The sequence below is a fragment of the Rattus rattus genome, chromosome 15 (genome assembly GCF_011064425.1).
Source record: "Rattus rattus isolate New Zealand chromosome 15, Rrattus_CSIRO_v1, whole genome shotgun sequence".
NCBI lineage: Eukaryota > Metazoa > Chordata > Mammalia > Rodentia > Muridae > Rattus > Rattus rattus.
In genome coordinates this window covers 8,567,432-8,583,986 of record NC_046168.1, presented here as the reverse complement: position 1 = coordinate 8,583,986, position 16,555 = coordinate 8,567,432, and the positions used below count along the sequence as shown (strand labels likewise).

The 16,555-nt window shown below is 39.8% G+C and overlaps 1 protein-coding gene across 1 annotated transcript in view; it reads left to right on the top strand.

Moving 5' to 3' along the window:
- Ube2d2 (ubiquitin conjugating enzyme E2 D2) overlaps nt 1-14,196 on the top strand; it is a 37,627-nt gene extending 23,431 nt beyond the window's left edge. The window contains exons 3-7 of the mRNA XM_032885419.1: nt 6,086-6,117; nt 6,198-6,275; nt 6,356-6,461; nt 8,345-8,438; nt 12,542-14,196. Coding sequence (XP_032741310.1) covers nt 6,086-6,117; nt 6,198-6,275; nt 6,356-6,461; nt 8,345-8,438; nt 12,542-12,587 — 356 coding nt within the window. The 3' untranslated portion in view covers nt 12,588-14,196. The remainder of the gene's footprint in view (nt 1-6,085; nt 6,118-6,197; nt 6,276-6,355; nt 6,462-8,344; nt 8,439-12,541) is intronic.
- Nucleotides 14,197-16,555: the final 2,359 nt, after the last annotated feature.

Sequence of the window (16,555 nt, the reverse complement as noted above, 5' to 3'; positions counted from 1 at the left end):
CATTGTAATACTAGTTTAATACTGTAATACTAAAATTAGTATTAAAAACGAAAAAGTCTTAGAGTTTATGTAATCCTTCTGTCCCAACTTCCCCAATGCTAGAATTGAAGTGGGAGCCATTAAGCCCAGGTGATTTGGGAATTTTTTTTTTTTTTTTTACTTTTAATTTTGGGGACTTTCTTATTGTGTTTTTCTGGCTACTCTGGAACTCTGTGTAGACCAGCCTGCCTTGAGTTAACAGAGATCTGTTTTAGCCTCTAGTGCTGGGAGTAAAGGTGTGTGCAGCCAAACCTGGTGAGAGGTTCTGGGTTTTTTGTGTGTATGTCTTGTTTTTTGTTTTTTTGTTTGTTTGTTTGTTTTGTTTTGTTTTGAGACAGGATTTTCTATGTAACAGAGCCTTGGTTGATCTGGGCTTGGTTTGGTGTAGACCAACCTGGTTTCAAATTCACAGAGCCTCTGCCTCCTGAGTGCTAGGATTTTTTTTTTTTTTTTTTTTTTTTTCTTTTTTTTTTTTTTTGGAGCTGGGGACCGAACCCAGGGCCTTGCCTTCCTAGGCAAGCGCTCTACCACTGAGCTAAATCCCCAACCCCGAGTGCTAGGATTTTTAAGGCTTGTTCCACCATGTCTGGCCTCTGTGGGAAGTTTTTTTGTTTGTTTGTTTTGTTTGTTTGTTTTAAGATTTTGTTTATTTTATATATATGAGTACACTGTAGCTGTCTTCAGACACACCAGAAGAGGGCATCAGATCTCATTACAGATGGTTGTGAGCCACCATGTGGTTGCTGGGATTTGAACTCAGTCAGTGCTCTTAACTGCTGAGCCATCTCCCCAGCCCAGGGAAGTTTTAAGTATGCCAAAACAATTGGTTTTTGCTGTCCTGCAAAGTTAAGGACAAACTAGGTCTGTCTGTCTGTTGTTTTGATTTTTCAAGGCAGGGCTTCTCTGTGTAGCCCTGGCTGTCCTGAAAACTCACTCTGTAGACCAGGCTGGCCTCAAACTGAGAGACTCATCTGTCTCTGCCTCCAGAGTGCTGGGATTAAAAGTGTGCAAGACCACTGACAAATACTTAGGGTTATTTGGACTTCTTCTTTTTTTTTTTTTTTTTTAAGATTTATTCATTTATTATATATAAGTACACTGTTGCTGTCCTCAGATACACCAGAAGAGGGCATCGGATCTCCTTACAGATGGTTGTGAGCCACCATGTGGTTGCTGGGAATTGAACTCAGGACCTCTGGAAGAGCAGTCCGGTGCTCTTAACCGCTGAGCCATCTCTCCAGCCCCTGGACTTCTTTTTTTTAAAAAACAAAACAAAACAAAAAAGAAAACTTAATTTGCTACAAATGATATCAATGAGAAAAAAAATATATTGAATATAGTGGCATATTTCTACAATTCTAGAATCTTAGTGGGTTTAGACAGGAGAGTTATGAGTCCAAGATCAGTCTGCTATGTAGTGAGAGAGACTTTTAAGAAACAAAACTGTCATAAGATGCCAGTAGAGTTTAAAAAAAAAATGTCAAAAGCTGGAGGATGACTCTGCAGTTAAGGATGCTTGCTTTTTTTTCTAGAAGATAGGAGTTTAGATCCAGCCTAGGATACTTAAATTTTTTAGACAAGGTCTCGTTTATTCCATTCTGGCTTGAAGATGGTTATGTAACAAAGAATGGATGAAAGTTCCATTTCAGTTGACGGCATGTGACCCCACAGCTAGTTTATATGGTATTGATTGAGGTTCGAACTTAAGTTCTTGTGTGTGGTACATAAAATACGTACTTTACTAACTGAACTACATTTACTGAGGTACATTTTCAGCCCCAAAGATTGGTTTTCTTGTTTTGTTTTGTTTTGTTTTTTGTTTTTTTTGTTTTTTGTTTTTGTTTTTTTGGACCTGGGGACCAAGCCCAGGGCCTTGTGCTCGCTAGGCAAGCGCTCTACCGCTGAGCTAAATCCCCAACCCCTACATCTCTTTTTAAGTCTTGCCCTTCAACCTAATCCTTTTATGTAATTTAAATCTGTCTACTGTAATCCATGTCAGTTTCTAAAAAATCAGATAAAAAGGCCCTTAAATAATAATTTCAAAATATTGAGGTCTCAAGTATAAAATTTTCTAGTAGCTAAGTACTAATTCTTTGTTCTTAGTCTTCTGATAGCAATCCTTTATTTTTGCTAAAAATTTTACCAGACTTAAATTAAGAGGCTGATGCTGTGGCTTAATGGTGGAACACTGGTTTGGCAGCTGTGAGACTATAAGCTCAGTCTCTGCTATTGCACACACAGAAAGGACGGGAAGAAAAGGGAAGGGAAGGGAAGGAAGGAAGAAGAGGAAAGGAAACAGTTCTGATGGTTCCTACACCTGTAATTTCAGCAGGAGGCAGAGGCTGAAGCAGAAAGCTTACTCAAGAGTTCAGGCCCAACCTGGGCTACAAAGTAAAAGACATTACCTAAAGAGACAATGTATTGTACCCGAGAAGGATTACACTTTTGAAAACTTAAAATTATGAAATGTGGGGCTGGAGAGATGGCTCAGCAGTTAAGATCACTGACTGCTCTTCCAGAGGTCCCAAGTTCAATTCCCAGCACCCACATGATGGCTTACAAGCATGTGTAATGGGATCTGATGCCCTCTTCTGGTGTGTCTGAAGATGCAGTTAAGAGCACTGACTGATCTTTATGAAATTCAATCTCTTTTGGTGGCTCACATCTGTGTGGAACTCTCCAGTTCCAGGGGATCTTGTCTCCTCTTCTGTCCTTTTAGGCACTGCACACGTGAGGTGCACACACATACATTGAGACAAAACCCCATTGCCATATATTTGCAGAGTTCCAGGGATGGAACCTGTCTGGGGTACTGAATGAAGAAAAACCAAACATGAACACAGAGAGGAAAGTCAAGATTGGGTGACTTGGGCTTTCTGGTGGAGAAACCACAGCACCCCAGAAGCTCAGTGTGTTCACCGTATAGAGCTAAACAGGGAAATGGGGTTATTGCGTATAGCTGAAGAAGGAGGCCGAACTATTAACATATAGACAAATAGCTAATCTCTGTAGGAGCAGTTGTTTTTAATAGTCTTTGAATTGTAAACATCCAGGAGAGAAAATTACGGTGGGTATTTTCTGTTCACACTAACCTTGTGCACACTGAACAGATATGTGCCATTCCTCTGAGCCTCATGCTGGAGGGGACGGCTTTGCCATTTTCCCACATGATTGAGGCTATGGACTCTTTGACATGGTTTTACCCATGTCAACACGACACATTCACTCATTCAAGGCTTTCTCTACTCTGCACTATAAACAAAAGGAAAAACAAAAAAGACACCAACCTTTCTGAGCTAAGATGGCCCAGTGGGTAAAGTGTTTGCTATGGAAAATGTAAACAAACATGGCTTAATATGCCAACACCAATAGAAAAAGGTAGGCGTGGCAGTATACCTGAAACCAGTGCTGGAAATGTGGAAACAAGTGGATTGAAACCCAGTGACCAGCTATTCATTGTAGCTAAAAGGCCAGCTTCAAGTTCAGTGAGAAACCTGTCTGTAGTAAAAGCAAGATAAAGGAGAATAAGAAAACATTTAACTGGTTTCAGTTTCAGAGGTTTAGCGTTTAGCCCATTATCATCATAGGGGAAGCATGGCACCCTACAGGCAGACATGATGCTAAAACAGGAACTGAGAGTTCCTGTTTTGGATCCAACATGATCCAAAGGCAGCAGAAGGAGACTGTGTATCTCACTGAGCGTAGCTTGAACATAATATAACCTCAAAGCCTGCCTCTGCAGTGACACAATTTCTTCAACAAGGCTATACCTCCTAATGGTTCTTCTCCCTTTGGGCCAAGAATTCAAACACATGAGAATCAGGGCATTCCTATTCAAACTACCATGATTCCAATATCAACTTACTATCTCTACATATCTATGTATACTGACACATTCACCACATACACACTCAAAAATAAACTATTCTTTTTAAAAAAAGAAAAGATTTATTTATTTATTACATATAAGTACACTGTAGCTGTCTGCAGATACACCAGAAGAGGGTGTATCTCATTACAATGAGATCTGTAATCAGATCTCATTACAGGTAGTTGTGAGCCATCATGTAGTTGCTGGGATTTGAACTCAGGAACTCCGGAAGAGCAGTCAGTGCTCTTAACCACTAAGCCATCTCTCCAGCCTGTTCTCCCCCCCCCCCCTTTTCTTTTTTTCGGAGCTGGGGACTGAACCCAGGGCCTTGTGCTTGCTAGGCAAGCGCTCTACCACTGAGCTAAATCCCTAACCCCTAAACTGTTCTTAATTTGAGTATGTAGACCCTTTCTGCCATATGCCAGTGTTACTTAAGTATATTTTATGCAGTTGTATTAAGGAATGATTAAATCTTGGAGGTAGGCTGGTTTTGGTGGTGCATGTCTTTATCCCAGCACTCCGAAGGCAGATCTCTGTGGGTTTTGGGGAAGGGGGTTGTTTGGGGGTTTGTTTGTTTTTTTTTGTTTGCTTGTTTGTTTCATTTAGATTTATTTAATGTATATGAGGACTCTGTCATCATGAAAGCCTACGGATCAGAAGAGAGTATCAGATCCCATCATGCGTGGTTGTGAAATGCCGGGTAGTTGCTGAGAACTGTACTTGGGACCTCTGAAAGAACAGCTAGTGCTTTTTTTTTTTTTTTTTTTCTTTTTTTTTTTCGGAGCTGGGGACCGAACCCAGGGCCTTGTGCTTGCTAGGCAAGCGCTCTACCACTGAGCTAAATCCCCAACCCCACAGCTAGTGCTTTTAACTACTAAACTATCTGTCTATTCCTGATCTCTGTGAGTTTAATGCCAGCCTGTACTATAGAGTGAGTTCCTGGACATAGAAAACCCCCATCTCAGAAAAGAAAGTCAGTCAGTCTTGGAAGCAAATAAGTAAGTTTTTTTTTTTTTTGTTCTTTTTTTTGTTCTTTTTTTCGGAGCTGGGGACCGAACCCAGGGCCTTGCGCTTCCTAGGCAAGCGCTCTACCGCTGAGCTAAATCCCCAACCCCAATAAGTTTTAATAGTACCCAACAACTAGGGCCTTTCTATGGGCTTTGTCAACAGATTTATCTTCCAGGCATGACTTTGAGATGAGTTTTTGTTGGTTAGTTAGGTTAATTTTGTGACAGAATCACTGTGTAGCCATGGCTTGCCTGGAACTCACTATATAGACCAGGTTGGTCTCACACCCTTTACTTAGCCAAAGAGAAATTTAAATTTAGCATTGTACCTCAGCTTTGTCAACATTGTTGTAGGCATGCTATACCACCATGCTTAGTTCCAAAGACTTTATATTTACTTTACGTGTGTGTATGTGTACATGTACAAGACATATTTAGAAGCCAGAGAACAGCTTGGGAGCTGATTTTCTCTTGCTCTGGGAATCAAACATGTCAGGTTTGATAGCAAACCTTTTCTTATTGAGCCACCTTTTTGGCCTCAGAAAAATGCCCTGGATCTTTATAGTTTTGTTGGTGGTTTGGTGGTAATGATGTGTATAACATATGTTAACACACAAGTTCTGTTTGGAGACCAGGAGAGGGCATTAGATCCTTTGGAGCTAGAATTACAGGTTGTTAGAAGCTACTCTGATTCAGAGTGTGCATACTTAACCAAGCTGAGTCTCTCTCTCTAGCGCCTCCAAATATTTTAAAACCAACTGTCTGATTTTTTTGTTTGGTTTTGGTGGGGTTTGTTGTTGGGGTTTTGGGGATTTTTTTGTCTTTTGTTTTGTTTTTGTATTGGTGGTTGTTTGGGGGCTTTAGAGATAGGCTTTCTCTGTAACTAGAACTTGAACTCTGGCTGGACTCTAATTCAGAGATCTACCTGCCTCTGCTTCCAGCGCCTTTCAGATTAAAGGTAGGCACTGCCATACCCTACTGACTTGTCTGTCTCTTATTTTTAATGGTTTAATCTTCATCCTGCCCATAGAAACTAGGTGTTATCATACTATTTATAAATAAACTATTTATAAATGAACTTTGATTTGGTACTGGGAATGAGAGGTTCTACGGTATAGGTGTAATGCAAATATTGTTAATTAATATGGTGACTTTTTCTTTCTTTCAGTGTTTCATTGGCAGGCTACAATAATGGGGCCAGTAAGTATTCACTTTAATTCCTTAATTAATAATTGTTTTATGTAATTTATTCATTTTTAATCTCACTTTCTTATCAACAGAATGACAGCCCCTATCAGGGTGGAGTATTTTTCTTGACAATTCATTTCCCAACAGATTACCCCTTCAAACCGCCTAAGGTAATTGGTATATGATCATTGCTCTTAAGATGCTCTGTATGGTACTGGTAAACCAATCACAAAGATTTCTTTTTCTTCAGGTTGCATTTACAACAAGAATTTATCATCCAAATATTAACAGTAATGGCAGCATTTGTCTTGATATTCTACGGTCACAGTGGTCTCCAGCACTAACTATTTCAAAAGGTAATGCAATAGTTGTTTGGTATCAAGGTGAAATAACTGATTTTTATGCAGGGTGTAGATGTGTACACCGTTGATACCAGCACTGGGGAAACAGAGACAGGCAGGTTTCTAAGTGCCAGGGCTGTGTAGTGAGACCCTGTCTCAAAGAGGAAAAAGTAACTTTTTTTTTTTTTTTTAAACAGGTCTCTCTTGGTCTATCTTGTTAAAATTATCTTTCTTTTCAAATTAATTATTTTTTGTATATTATATCTGCATGTATATCTTTGCTGTGTGCGTGTGTGTGTGTGTGTTGCCCCCAGAGGCCAGAAGAGGATGACCTGTTGATTGAATTATAGAGTTAGAGTGAGCTAGCATATGGGTACTGGGAATTGAGCAGCCAGTGTTCTTAACTGCTTAACTTCTTTCCAGTCCTGGCTTTTTTTTTTTTTTTTTAACTCCTGTTTCCTTTTAAAAGGACCAGTCTCGGCTGGAGAGATGGCTCAGTGGTTAAGAGCACTGACTGCTCTTCCAGAGGTCTGAGTTCAAATCCCAGCAACAAAATGGTGGCTCACAACCATCTGTAATGGGATCTGTGCCCTCTTCTGGTGTGTCTGAAAAGAGTGACACTGTACTTACATAGATTAAATAAATCTTAAAAAAAAAAAAAAGGACCAGTCTCCCTTAGTTTGTAATAGTATTTGTTGATACAATGGAAAACAGTTGAATTTTGGAGAATTGGTCCATAGTAAGATGCAGGTTGTTGATTGTGATGCTCAAGAGCAGGTAGCCGACTGCAGTTGTGGTAAAACACTGTAACCCTAAGAATGGTGACTGGTAGTTATTGATTGGAGAGCAGGTTTGAAACTAGTGCATGATACAAGAGTGAGGTCCTGCCTTAAAGTGAAGTGAACCTGCTTCTACCAAGAAAGTGAGTGATGTGATTGTGTTGCTTTGTTTTTAAAGATTTATTTATTATATAAGTCCACTGTAGCTGTCTCCAGACACACCAGAAGAAGGCATCAGATCCAATTACAGATGGTTGTGAGCCACCATGTGGTTGCTGGGAATTGAACTCAGGACCTCTGGAAGAGCAGTCAGTGCTCTTAACTGCTGAGCTGTCTCTCTGGCCCTGTTTTATTATTGTGCCCATATGTTATCTCCTGCTTACATTGCTTCCAGGAATCAAGCCCAGCTTGGCTTGGCTGTTCAGCCAGTGTTTAACTTGCTGAGCCATTCATTTCACTTGAGTCCTGTTTGTTTTTGTTGATGATTGGGGTTTTGTTGTTTTGTATTTAAGATTGGGTCTTACTCTATAGTTTAGGCTGACCTTAGATTCTACAGTGCTGGAATTACAAGTGTAAACTATTATGCCTGGTTAAAATTTATTTCATTTTTGAGACATATCCTATATTCCAGACTATCCTTGAAGTTTCTGTGTGACCAATTGTGTCAGACAACTACTCTTCTGTTGTTGGAAATTTGACAGCTTGATTTTTCTCTGAGTGTAGGCTTCTAAAAATTGAGCTTCTCTAGTACTGACAAGTATTCTCAATCTAGGATTTAGAAGAGCTGTTTTTGTTCAGCTAATAACTGAACTCAGAGCAGAACCTCATACACATTATGCGAACTCTCCACCATTAAGTTACCTGCATTCACAATTCTGTGTTCTCTTAACATTTTTGGCATATCAGGTTGGGTTTTTGGTGGTGGTTTGTTTTTCCCTTGGTAACAGGGTCTCACTATGCTGCTGTGGGTGGCCTTGAATTCACAGAGATCCACCTTTTCACCTGCCTCTGCCTCCTGAGTACTTTGATTAAAGACCATGCCCTGCCTTTGATGTTTAAGCCTTTTGCTTTGGTCTTCTACTAATCTACACCTTTTTTTTTTTTTTTTTAATATCCCAGTACTTTTGTCCATCTGTTCTCTGTTGTGTGATCCCAATCCAGATGATCCTTTAGTGCCTGAGATTGCTCGGATCTACAAAACAGATAGAGAAAAGTAAGTATCACCTCCAGATGGACGACTGTCAGGCATGGGTAGGGCTGCCTCACAGCTTCTTACTTGTACAGTTGAGTATAGACCAAATGTTTAAGATAAACTCCAAGGGGTACATGGAACAGGTTTCTATACAAAATATTATAAATAGATGATACTGGTCTCATGTATAATTGTCTGTTGTAACTTCTACTAAAAACCTTTCTTACAGTACTTTTTTCTTTTAATACCTTCAAGTGTTGATTGTTTTTTGACTTGTGAATCATTGTGCATCAGGTTCCCACTTAGTTATCTTACATATAGTTTGGTAAATAATTAATGGGAAAAATAATTGACTTTACTACCACTTGGCATAAAGGTGCCAAATCTTTTAAAAACAAATTTTGATGTAGAATTAGGTATTTTAGAACGGTATGCTATATGACTTATTCAAGAATTATCAGGGTATCAAAAGTGACCTAAAGAGTTCTAGTCATTTTTGCTTTTGTGTCTTACTCGTTGAGATTATGATGGAACTATATAGGATATAGGGGTTTTTGCCTTTTTACACACACACGCACGCACGCACCCACACATTGGATTCTATTACAGATGGTTGATGGTTGTGAGCTGCCATGTGGTTGTTGGGAATTGAACCTGGGACCTCTGACCTCTGAAAGAGCAGAGCTCTTAACCACAGAGCCATCAGTCTAGCCCTGCTGTTTTGAGACAGCATTTCTTGTGTAGCTCAGGCTGGCCTGGAACTCAAAAGATCCTCCTGTCTCTGCCTCTCAATGCTGGGATTAAAGGCACATGCTGCTGGTTGCACCAGCCTTTCATCCCAGCACTCAGGAGGGAGGAGAATGCAGATTTCTGAGTTTAAGAACAGCCAGGTCTATGTAAAGGAACCCTGTTAGATCACCTCCCAACCCAAAAAAAGTGTACGTGCCACTGTACCTTTCCTGTGGTAGCCCACATCTTTGATCCTAGCTCTTGTGAAGCAGGGACAGAGAAAGACCTTATCTTTCATTAATTAATTAAAAAAATAAAATGTTACACATGATTACTTAAAATCTGTTGCATTAAAAAGTCATAGATACGGGTTGGGGATTTAGCTCAGTGTTAGAGTGCTTGCCTAGCAAGCGCAAGGCCCTGGGCTCGGTCCCCAGCTCCGGGGGGTCATAGATACAAGCTGAAATGTTGTGGTGCATGTCTGTATCTTTAATTCTAGTGTTTGGGAGGCAGAGGCAAGCAGATCTCTTACAAGTTCAAGGCCAGCCTGGTGTACAAAGTGAGGTCCAGGAAAGACAAGGCTATATAGAAAAACCCTGACTCATTGGGAAAGAAATGTTTTTAATGTAGCTACACCAACAATAGGGAATTCTGCCACTAATTCTTAATTTTGTTGTGTTTCTGTCTGAATACCATTAATAATCATGTGTTTCTGGCTGAATTTAAAATGTCTTTAATATTGTGTGTTTGCATGTTGCCTACATGTTTGTGCAGAGGACACAAATTCCCTAGAATTGGCTTTAGATGGACATGAAGTACTATATGAGTGCTGTGATTTGAACCAGGGTCCTCTAGAGAAGCAGCTGGCTCTCTCTTACCTGCCAGCCGTCTGCTTCTTTCCACACCCTGCAGCTTTACTTCCTTATTTACTTACATTACTGAGGCAGAACTTCACTAAAAACCAGGCTGGCCTAGAACTCACACAAATCTACCTGCCTCTGCCTCCCAAGTATTGTGGTTAAAGGTGTGTGTCCCCAAACCTTAGCCACCTTATTTGTTTGCTTAATGCATTATACATTACTGATTGTTTTGGTTAGAAACCATTTTGTTTAATATCTAGAACTGTGGCTATGAATGTTTCTCAGAAAGATATCCTAAGTCAACATAGTACTAATATTCAGCAGAGCATTCATTTTTTAAAAATTTTTTATTCATATGAGTACACTGTAGCTATCTTCAGACACACCAGAAGAGGGCATCAGATCTTACTACAGATGGTTGTGAGTCACCCTGTGGTTGCTGGGAATTGAACTCAGAACCTCTGGAAGAGCAGCCAGTGCTCTTAACCCCTGAGCCATCTCTCCAGCACCTCATTTTTTAAAAAATAAAATTTATTGCCTAGAGGCAGAGACAAGTGAATCTCTTCAATTTGAGGCCAGCCTGGTCTACAAAGGGAGTTCCAGGACTACACCAAGAAACCCTACCTGATGGTGCATTCCTGTTCCCGTATCTATGAGTACACTGTAGCTGTCTTCAGACATACCAGAAGAGGGCATCGGATCTCATTACAGATGGCTGTGAGCCACCCTGTGGTTGCTGGGAATTGAACTTGGGACCTCAGGAAGAGCAGTTGGTGCTCTTAACTGCTGAGCCATCTCTCTAGACCTCCCTTTTAATTTTTAATTATTTTTATTTTATATACATTAATTCTTTGCCTGCATGTATGTCTGTATGCAGGTGTCAGATCCCCTAGAATAGGAATTACAGATAGTTGTGAGCTGCTGTGTGGGTGCTGGGAATTAAACTAGGGTCCTCTGGAGAGAGCCAGTGCTCTTAACTGTGAGTCATCTCTCCAGCCTACATTGCTGTTCTTTGTTCTTTTTCTTTTTTTTTTCTTTTCTTTTTTTTGGTTTGTTTTTGTTTTGAGATGGTCTCATGTAGCTGAGGCTACCTTCTTTATTCATTGCATAACTTTGGGTGCTCCTGATCCTCCTTTCTCTACCCCCTGAACGCTGTGATTACAGGTGTATTCTAGACTCACACAGGTTTTCTCTGTTTATTTTGTGACTAGAATGTTTTACAAATTATTGAAGTAAACTCTACCAGAAGGAGTTGTTTACTAATATAAAAGAAGGTTTTGTTTTGTTTGGAGACAGTATTTCACCATGTACTTAGCTTGCTGCAGCTTGATATGTATACCAGGCACAGATGCCCACTGCCTGTGACTTCTTCTAAGTAAGTGCTAGGACTAAAGAAGTGCACCACCATACTCATATTCAGCTTTTTATATTTACTTTATGTGTATGAATAGGTGGGAGTTCCATTTATGTATATGTACCACATGGATGCCTGGTACCCACAGAGTCCATGAGATGGAGTTGGATCTCCAGAACTGGAGTTGCAGGTGTTTGTGACTTGCCTGCCCTGTAGGTGTTAGGAACCGAGTGAGGTCCTCCTTAGCAGCAGCAAGTCTCTTACCTGCTGAGCTGTCTCTATCACTGTTGTATTTTTGTGAGACAAGAGTCTCTGCGTAATACAAGCTGGTCTCATTCTTTTTTGTGTATTTTGAGACAATTTCTGGAATCTCATGCTCAGTCTCCCCCACTTAGCTCACTATGCTGTTTAAATCACTTAAATGATTTTAAGAACCATATAATATTAAATTACATAGTCAAGATTCTTAGATAATCAGGTGTGTTGACACATGCCTATAAACCTCCAAAGCTAGGAAGATTGCCGGTTTAAGGTTAGCTTTGACTACATATTGACACTATCGAAAATAAATTTTAAAAAATGACAGTCAAAACATAAGATGGCTGGGTGGTAGTGGTACACCTCTTTAATCTCAGAATTCAGGAGACACGGGCAGGTAGATCTCTGTGAGTTCAAGGCCAGCCTAGTCTTCAACTCGAGTTCTAGAACAGCCAGCGTTGTTACACAGAGAAACCATGTCTCAAAACCAAAAAACATAGGATGATGCACATACCAGCAAATCCTAAACCTGAATCTGAGTCCGTTGGATACACAGGGTCTTACTGTATCCTAGTATAGGCTTATTTATAATTGGAGGTAAAGCTAGGCAATGGTATGTCTTTGTAATAGTAACAACCAATAGCAACAATCCAAGAGGAATGCCACAGGTTTTGAGGCCATCCTAGTTTTAGATAGATCACGGTCAGCTCTGATTTTGAAGTGAGACCCTAGCACAAAGGGCGGGGGTGGGGGTTATGGAGCAAAAGGTGGGTATGTGCGAAAGAAATTAGAGGGAGAAAGTTGATTTTGTTTGAATGTTTTCCAGTTATTGCTTTAAAATTACTAGTTGGGATAATGAATGAAATATGTTGCTTATTGACTCCTTACCTATGTTAAGCCAAGTTCTCTTTGTGTGTGTACAGGTACAACAGAATAGCTCGGGAATGGACTCAGAAGTATGCGATGTAATTAAAGAAATTATTGGATAACCTCTACAAATAAAGCTAGGGGAACTCTGAAAGAGAGAAAGTCCTTTTGATTTCCATTTGACTGCTTTCTATGAGCCCACGCCTCATCTTCCCCTGTGCACATGTTTACCTGACACAGCAGTGCTGCGTGTTGTACATACTTGGAACAACAAACTAGAAATACTGTACTTCTGTACCAACATTGCCTCCTAGCAGAGAAGTGTGTGTGTGAGAAGCCAGTTCTCCGGGCGTAACCTAGGTGTGAGACTAAAAGCTTTCCTTATTGACTTAACTTTGGATAATGGCAAGATGTGATGGGTAGTGGGTACACAGCGTGTGCTTGAATGGGAGGAAAAAGCTCCAGTGACCCATAGGAGATGGTCCTTAAGTGGACTCCATCTAATCCCCTAACAGTCGTGAACAGCACGGTGAAGAGCGTGAAGCTGTTTCTGTATTCCTTTCATCCTGAAAGACCTACAGCTTAGGAGAAAGTTATGACCAAGCAGAGTAAACTACATGCTGTATTTTAAGGTCTAAGTTTAACTGATCAACATTTAAATGGACTGGAGCTGTTAGTACATAAAGTGTGATGGGCTTTGTTCCCAACACTTTCATATCTCCCTGCCCTTTCAGCCTTCCTCCTTTTAGCCCCTTTCCATAATCTTTGGTTTGTATGTGGTTTCTCAGTTAATACATAGCTAATAGCTCTTATTTTTCTTATGTTTTTAACTGCTTTAGGCCTATTTCGATGTAAGGGTGAACATTCATTTGATGGAAACACTTGTGTATATTTAAAGACCCAGTTGCTCCTCTGGAGCTTGTACGTTCAAGAATGATTAATCTGTGTAATAAACTGATTACTACAGTCATTACATATAATTTTGTGTGAATAGGCTTTTTGATTTAAAAACTTGGTCTAGCTAAGATTAGTGGTGGATTTTTCCTCATCCCTGAAATGTTTTCATTTATATTTGTGGCATTTCAAAATCATGAAACAATTCCAGTTTACATACTAAAAGAGATGTGAGAGTAATTTTATTAAACAAGATAGAGGTGTAAGCTTAAAGGCATTTTCATGAAACTTACATGTGCACCATTCCAGGAACATGACTGTTAAACTAAAGAAATTTGCTTTGTTAGTGAAAGTGAGCAGCACTTCACCAGAACCTTACAACAGTCTCTTGGTACATAGGACATAGGACACAAGGTGTTGCTATTGATGAGCTAATTGATTGTAACTATAACAAGTAACTGACCAAACCTGGGAAACATGAGCACAATCTTGTATTGGAGAGTCTACGTTATTACTTTGCACTGACATTTGCAGGATGTCCATTGGTTTTAAATTGTACTGTATGTGGCTTTTTGAAGTCTTCCTTTGACTCTAGTAAAATGTAGTTTGGAATTTGTAAACAACTGTTAATCCAGAAACATTCATGTGAACTAGGCAAGTTATCTCCCCTCATCCCTTTTCCTAACCTAAATGTAAGCCAGGCCAGCTTGAAGGCCCTGGCTGATGCTCTCTAGTCATCAGGTTCTTTGAAATGCATCTTTACACTCTTGCACAAAAATTGAGGAATAAATGACCACTGCTTTTGGTTTTAAACTTGTCCACCTGTCTCATCTCTCAGTGTCAGTGTTCCTCCATCTCAACCTGTCAGCTAAAAGTCTCTTAATTAGCAGCTGGCTGCTTACATGAATTTCAGGAATTGCTATATTCTCATCTCCTTGGCCTTGCAGACAATGGCTTTAACCAGTTGTGAAAGAAAAATTCAGAATTGAACTCTAACCAGAAATTACCATGTATCATTGTATACAGTAATTTGTACTATTGTAGGCAGATGGAAGTTCACTTTTGGGTGCTGTGTGTATGTTTGTCTGTTTCAGTGGGCCTCAGTCCTTGCAGATTCTAATCAGGTATTCTGCTATTGACTGTATGCCTGCTGCACTGACTGGTTTCATTCTTACTCTACTACTCACTTGGGTTCCATTGCACAGCTCTCATTTGCCCATTCTTACTTGCCTCTCATCTCAGAGAACTGCTATTGCCTATTACCTTTTTTTTTTTTTAAGTTATAGTGTGGATTTTTTTTTTTTTTTTACAAGAGTGCTCTTAGTATTTTTGTGCTAAATAAAAGCTGTCAGCTTGATGTGCAAGTTTGGATGGTCACAAATAATATCGGGCTGGGAAATGCAGTTTGAGAGTGAAGCACTTTTAGTCCAGTTGTTTAGATTCCCTTCCCACAGTAAGGTAACAGACATCACTTGGGCTGACTCTCACATAGGCTCACAGAAAGTTTTTCTGATGTCTAAAGGCTAATGTGAACCAACCTTGTTTTATTCTGGTGAGATAATGGTTACAAAAGAATGAAAGTTATGGGGTTGGGGTTTGGGGGGGGAGTGCTTAGGTTAGTAGTTTAGACAATTTTGTCAAGGTATATTCAGAGCAATTTTTTGGTAAAACCAAACCATTGCAGATTGGCATTGCTGGCCAATAGTCAAAGGCATCCTTGTCCTGCTAACTTTGTCTAGAACAAAGGTATAGCAGGACCATAATAGTGGTTAAAGAAACAGATTTGTGGAAAAAAAGGAAAATGTGACTAGTGACTGATGCTTTTTTTGCACTGACCTAATGGTAGGAACATTCCTTCTTCCAATCCCACTTTATATTTTCCCTTGTCTGCAGTTAAGGGCAAACTCTGGCTTTGTCTTGGAATATAGGACCCTTAATACTTGTGCTGAGATTTCAAAAGAACTGTCTTTTGTTCTTGGCTCTTTTGGATTGTAGATATACTACTTCCTTTTCTCACATCCATACCTTTCAAAACCTTTTGAGCTGTGGAATATACCCCTGCTGCAGGTTCCTGTTCCCCTGTGTTGTGTGTGCACTTAGGTAAATACTGCCTTTCTCCAAGTATAGTGGTTCATAGGTAACCCCAGTGCTTTGTAAGTATAGGCTTAGGGATAAAGAGTCTGGATCCTGTCTAAGTAACCTTACTTAAAGCTGTTGTGTTCTAGATTGTTCCTGAACCAATTCATTATTGCTGTGTTTTACCTTGGTATAAATTTCAAAGTGAGTTTGAAGCCTTTGTGGCCTTCAGCCTCAAGACTGTGTAGTAGAGTGACCATCCAGTTTTGCTATCTCAGTGACTGGTTTTTAGCTAATTGAGGCAAAGGTAGACATTTTGACTATTGGCTAGGGATCACTTTTCCTCTGAATTATTCATAGTGTTACCTTTTATCAGATGCAAATCTGTTAATAGGACTGGGGAGGTAACTCCAGGTGCTCGTATAGAATGCACAAGGATTTGGATTGATCGCTATTACTTCATACCTAAAAGTATACATTGGAACCAGTACAGCAGCTTAAGTGTTTGATTGGTTTTTTTCATTGTTTGGTTTTAACCTATGTCAGTTGTTTGTAGAATTTCCTATATTGAAAGCAAATGGTTGATCACTTGTAGGCAAGAAATAAGAAGCCACTAAATAACCAAGCTAGGCGTTTAAGATGCGATACAGAGAGAAACAGCAGGAGCCCTGATAAACACATGGAGTTCTCCGTCAACCTTGTAAGGGTATGAGGGATGCCTGCTACAGCTTCCTCGGGTATTTAACCATCTCCAAATCTACCTATTCTTAAAATTCTCTGCTTTGAACTTCTTACTGAAGTATTTGAACTTTTTTCTTGTTGACATTTAGTCTTACTTTTGTTTTATATGTAGAATTTGAACTTGTGAGCTGAATTGTTCCTGTTTTCATTTCCTAGGAGCTGGAACTACAAGCATAGGGCAGTACCCCCATTCAATTTTGAAAATATCTATATTTTTAAGACACAGTCTCATGTAGCCCAGACTGACTTCACATTTATGGAGCTGCAGATGCCCTTGAGATTCCAGTCATTCTGCTCCCCAAATGCTGGGGCAATAGGCATCGTGCACCTCTAACAGTTATGTAATGCAGGGAACTGAG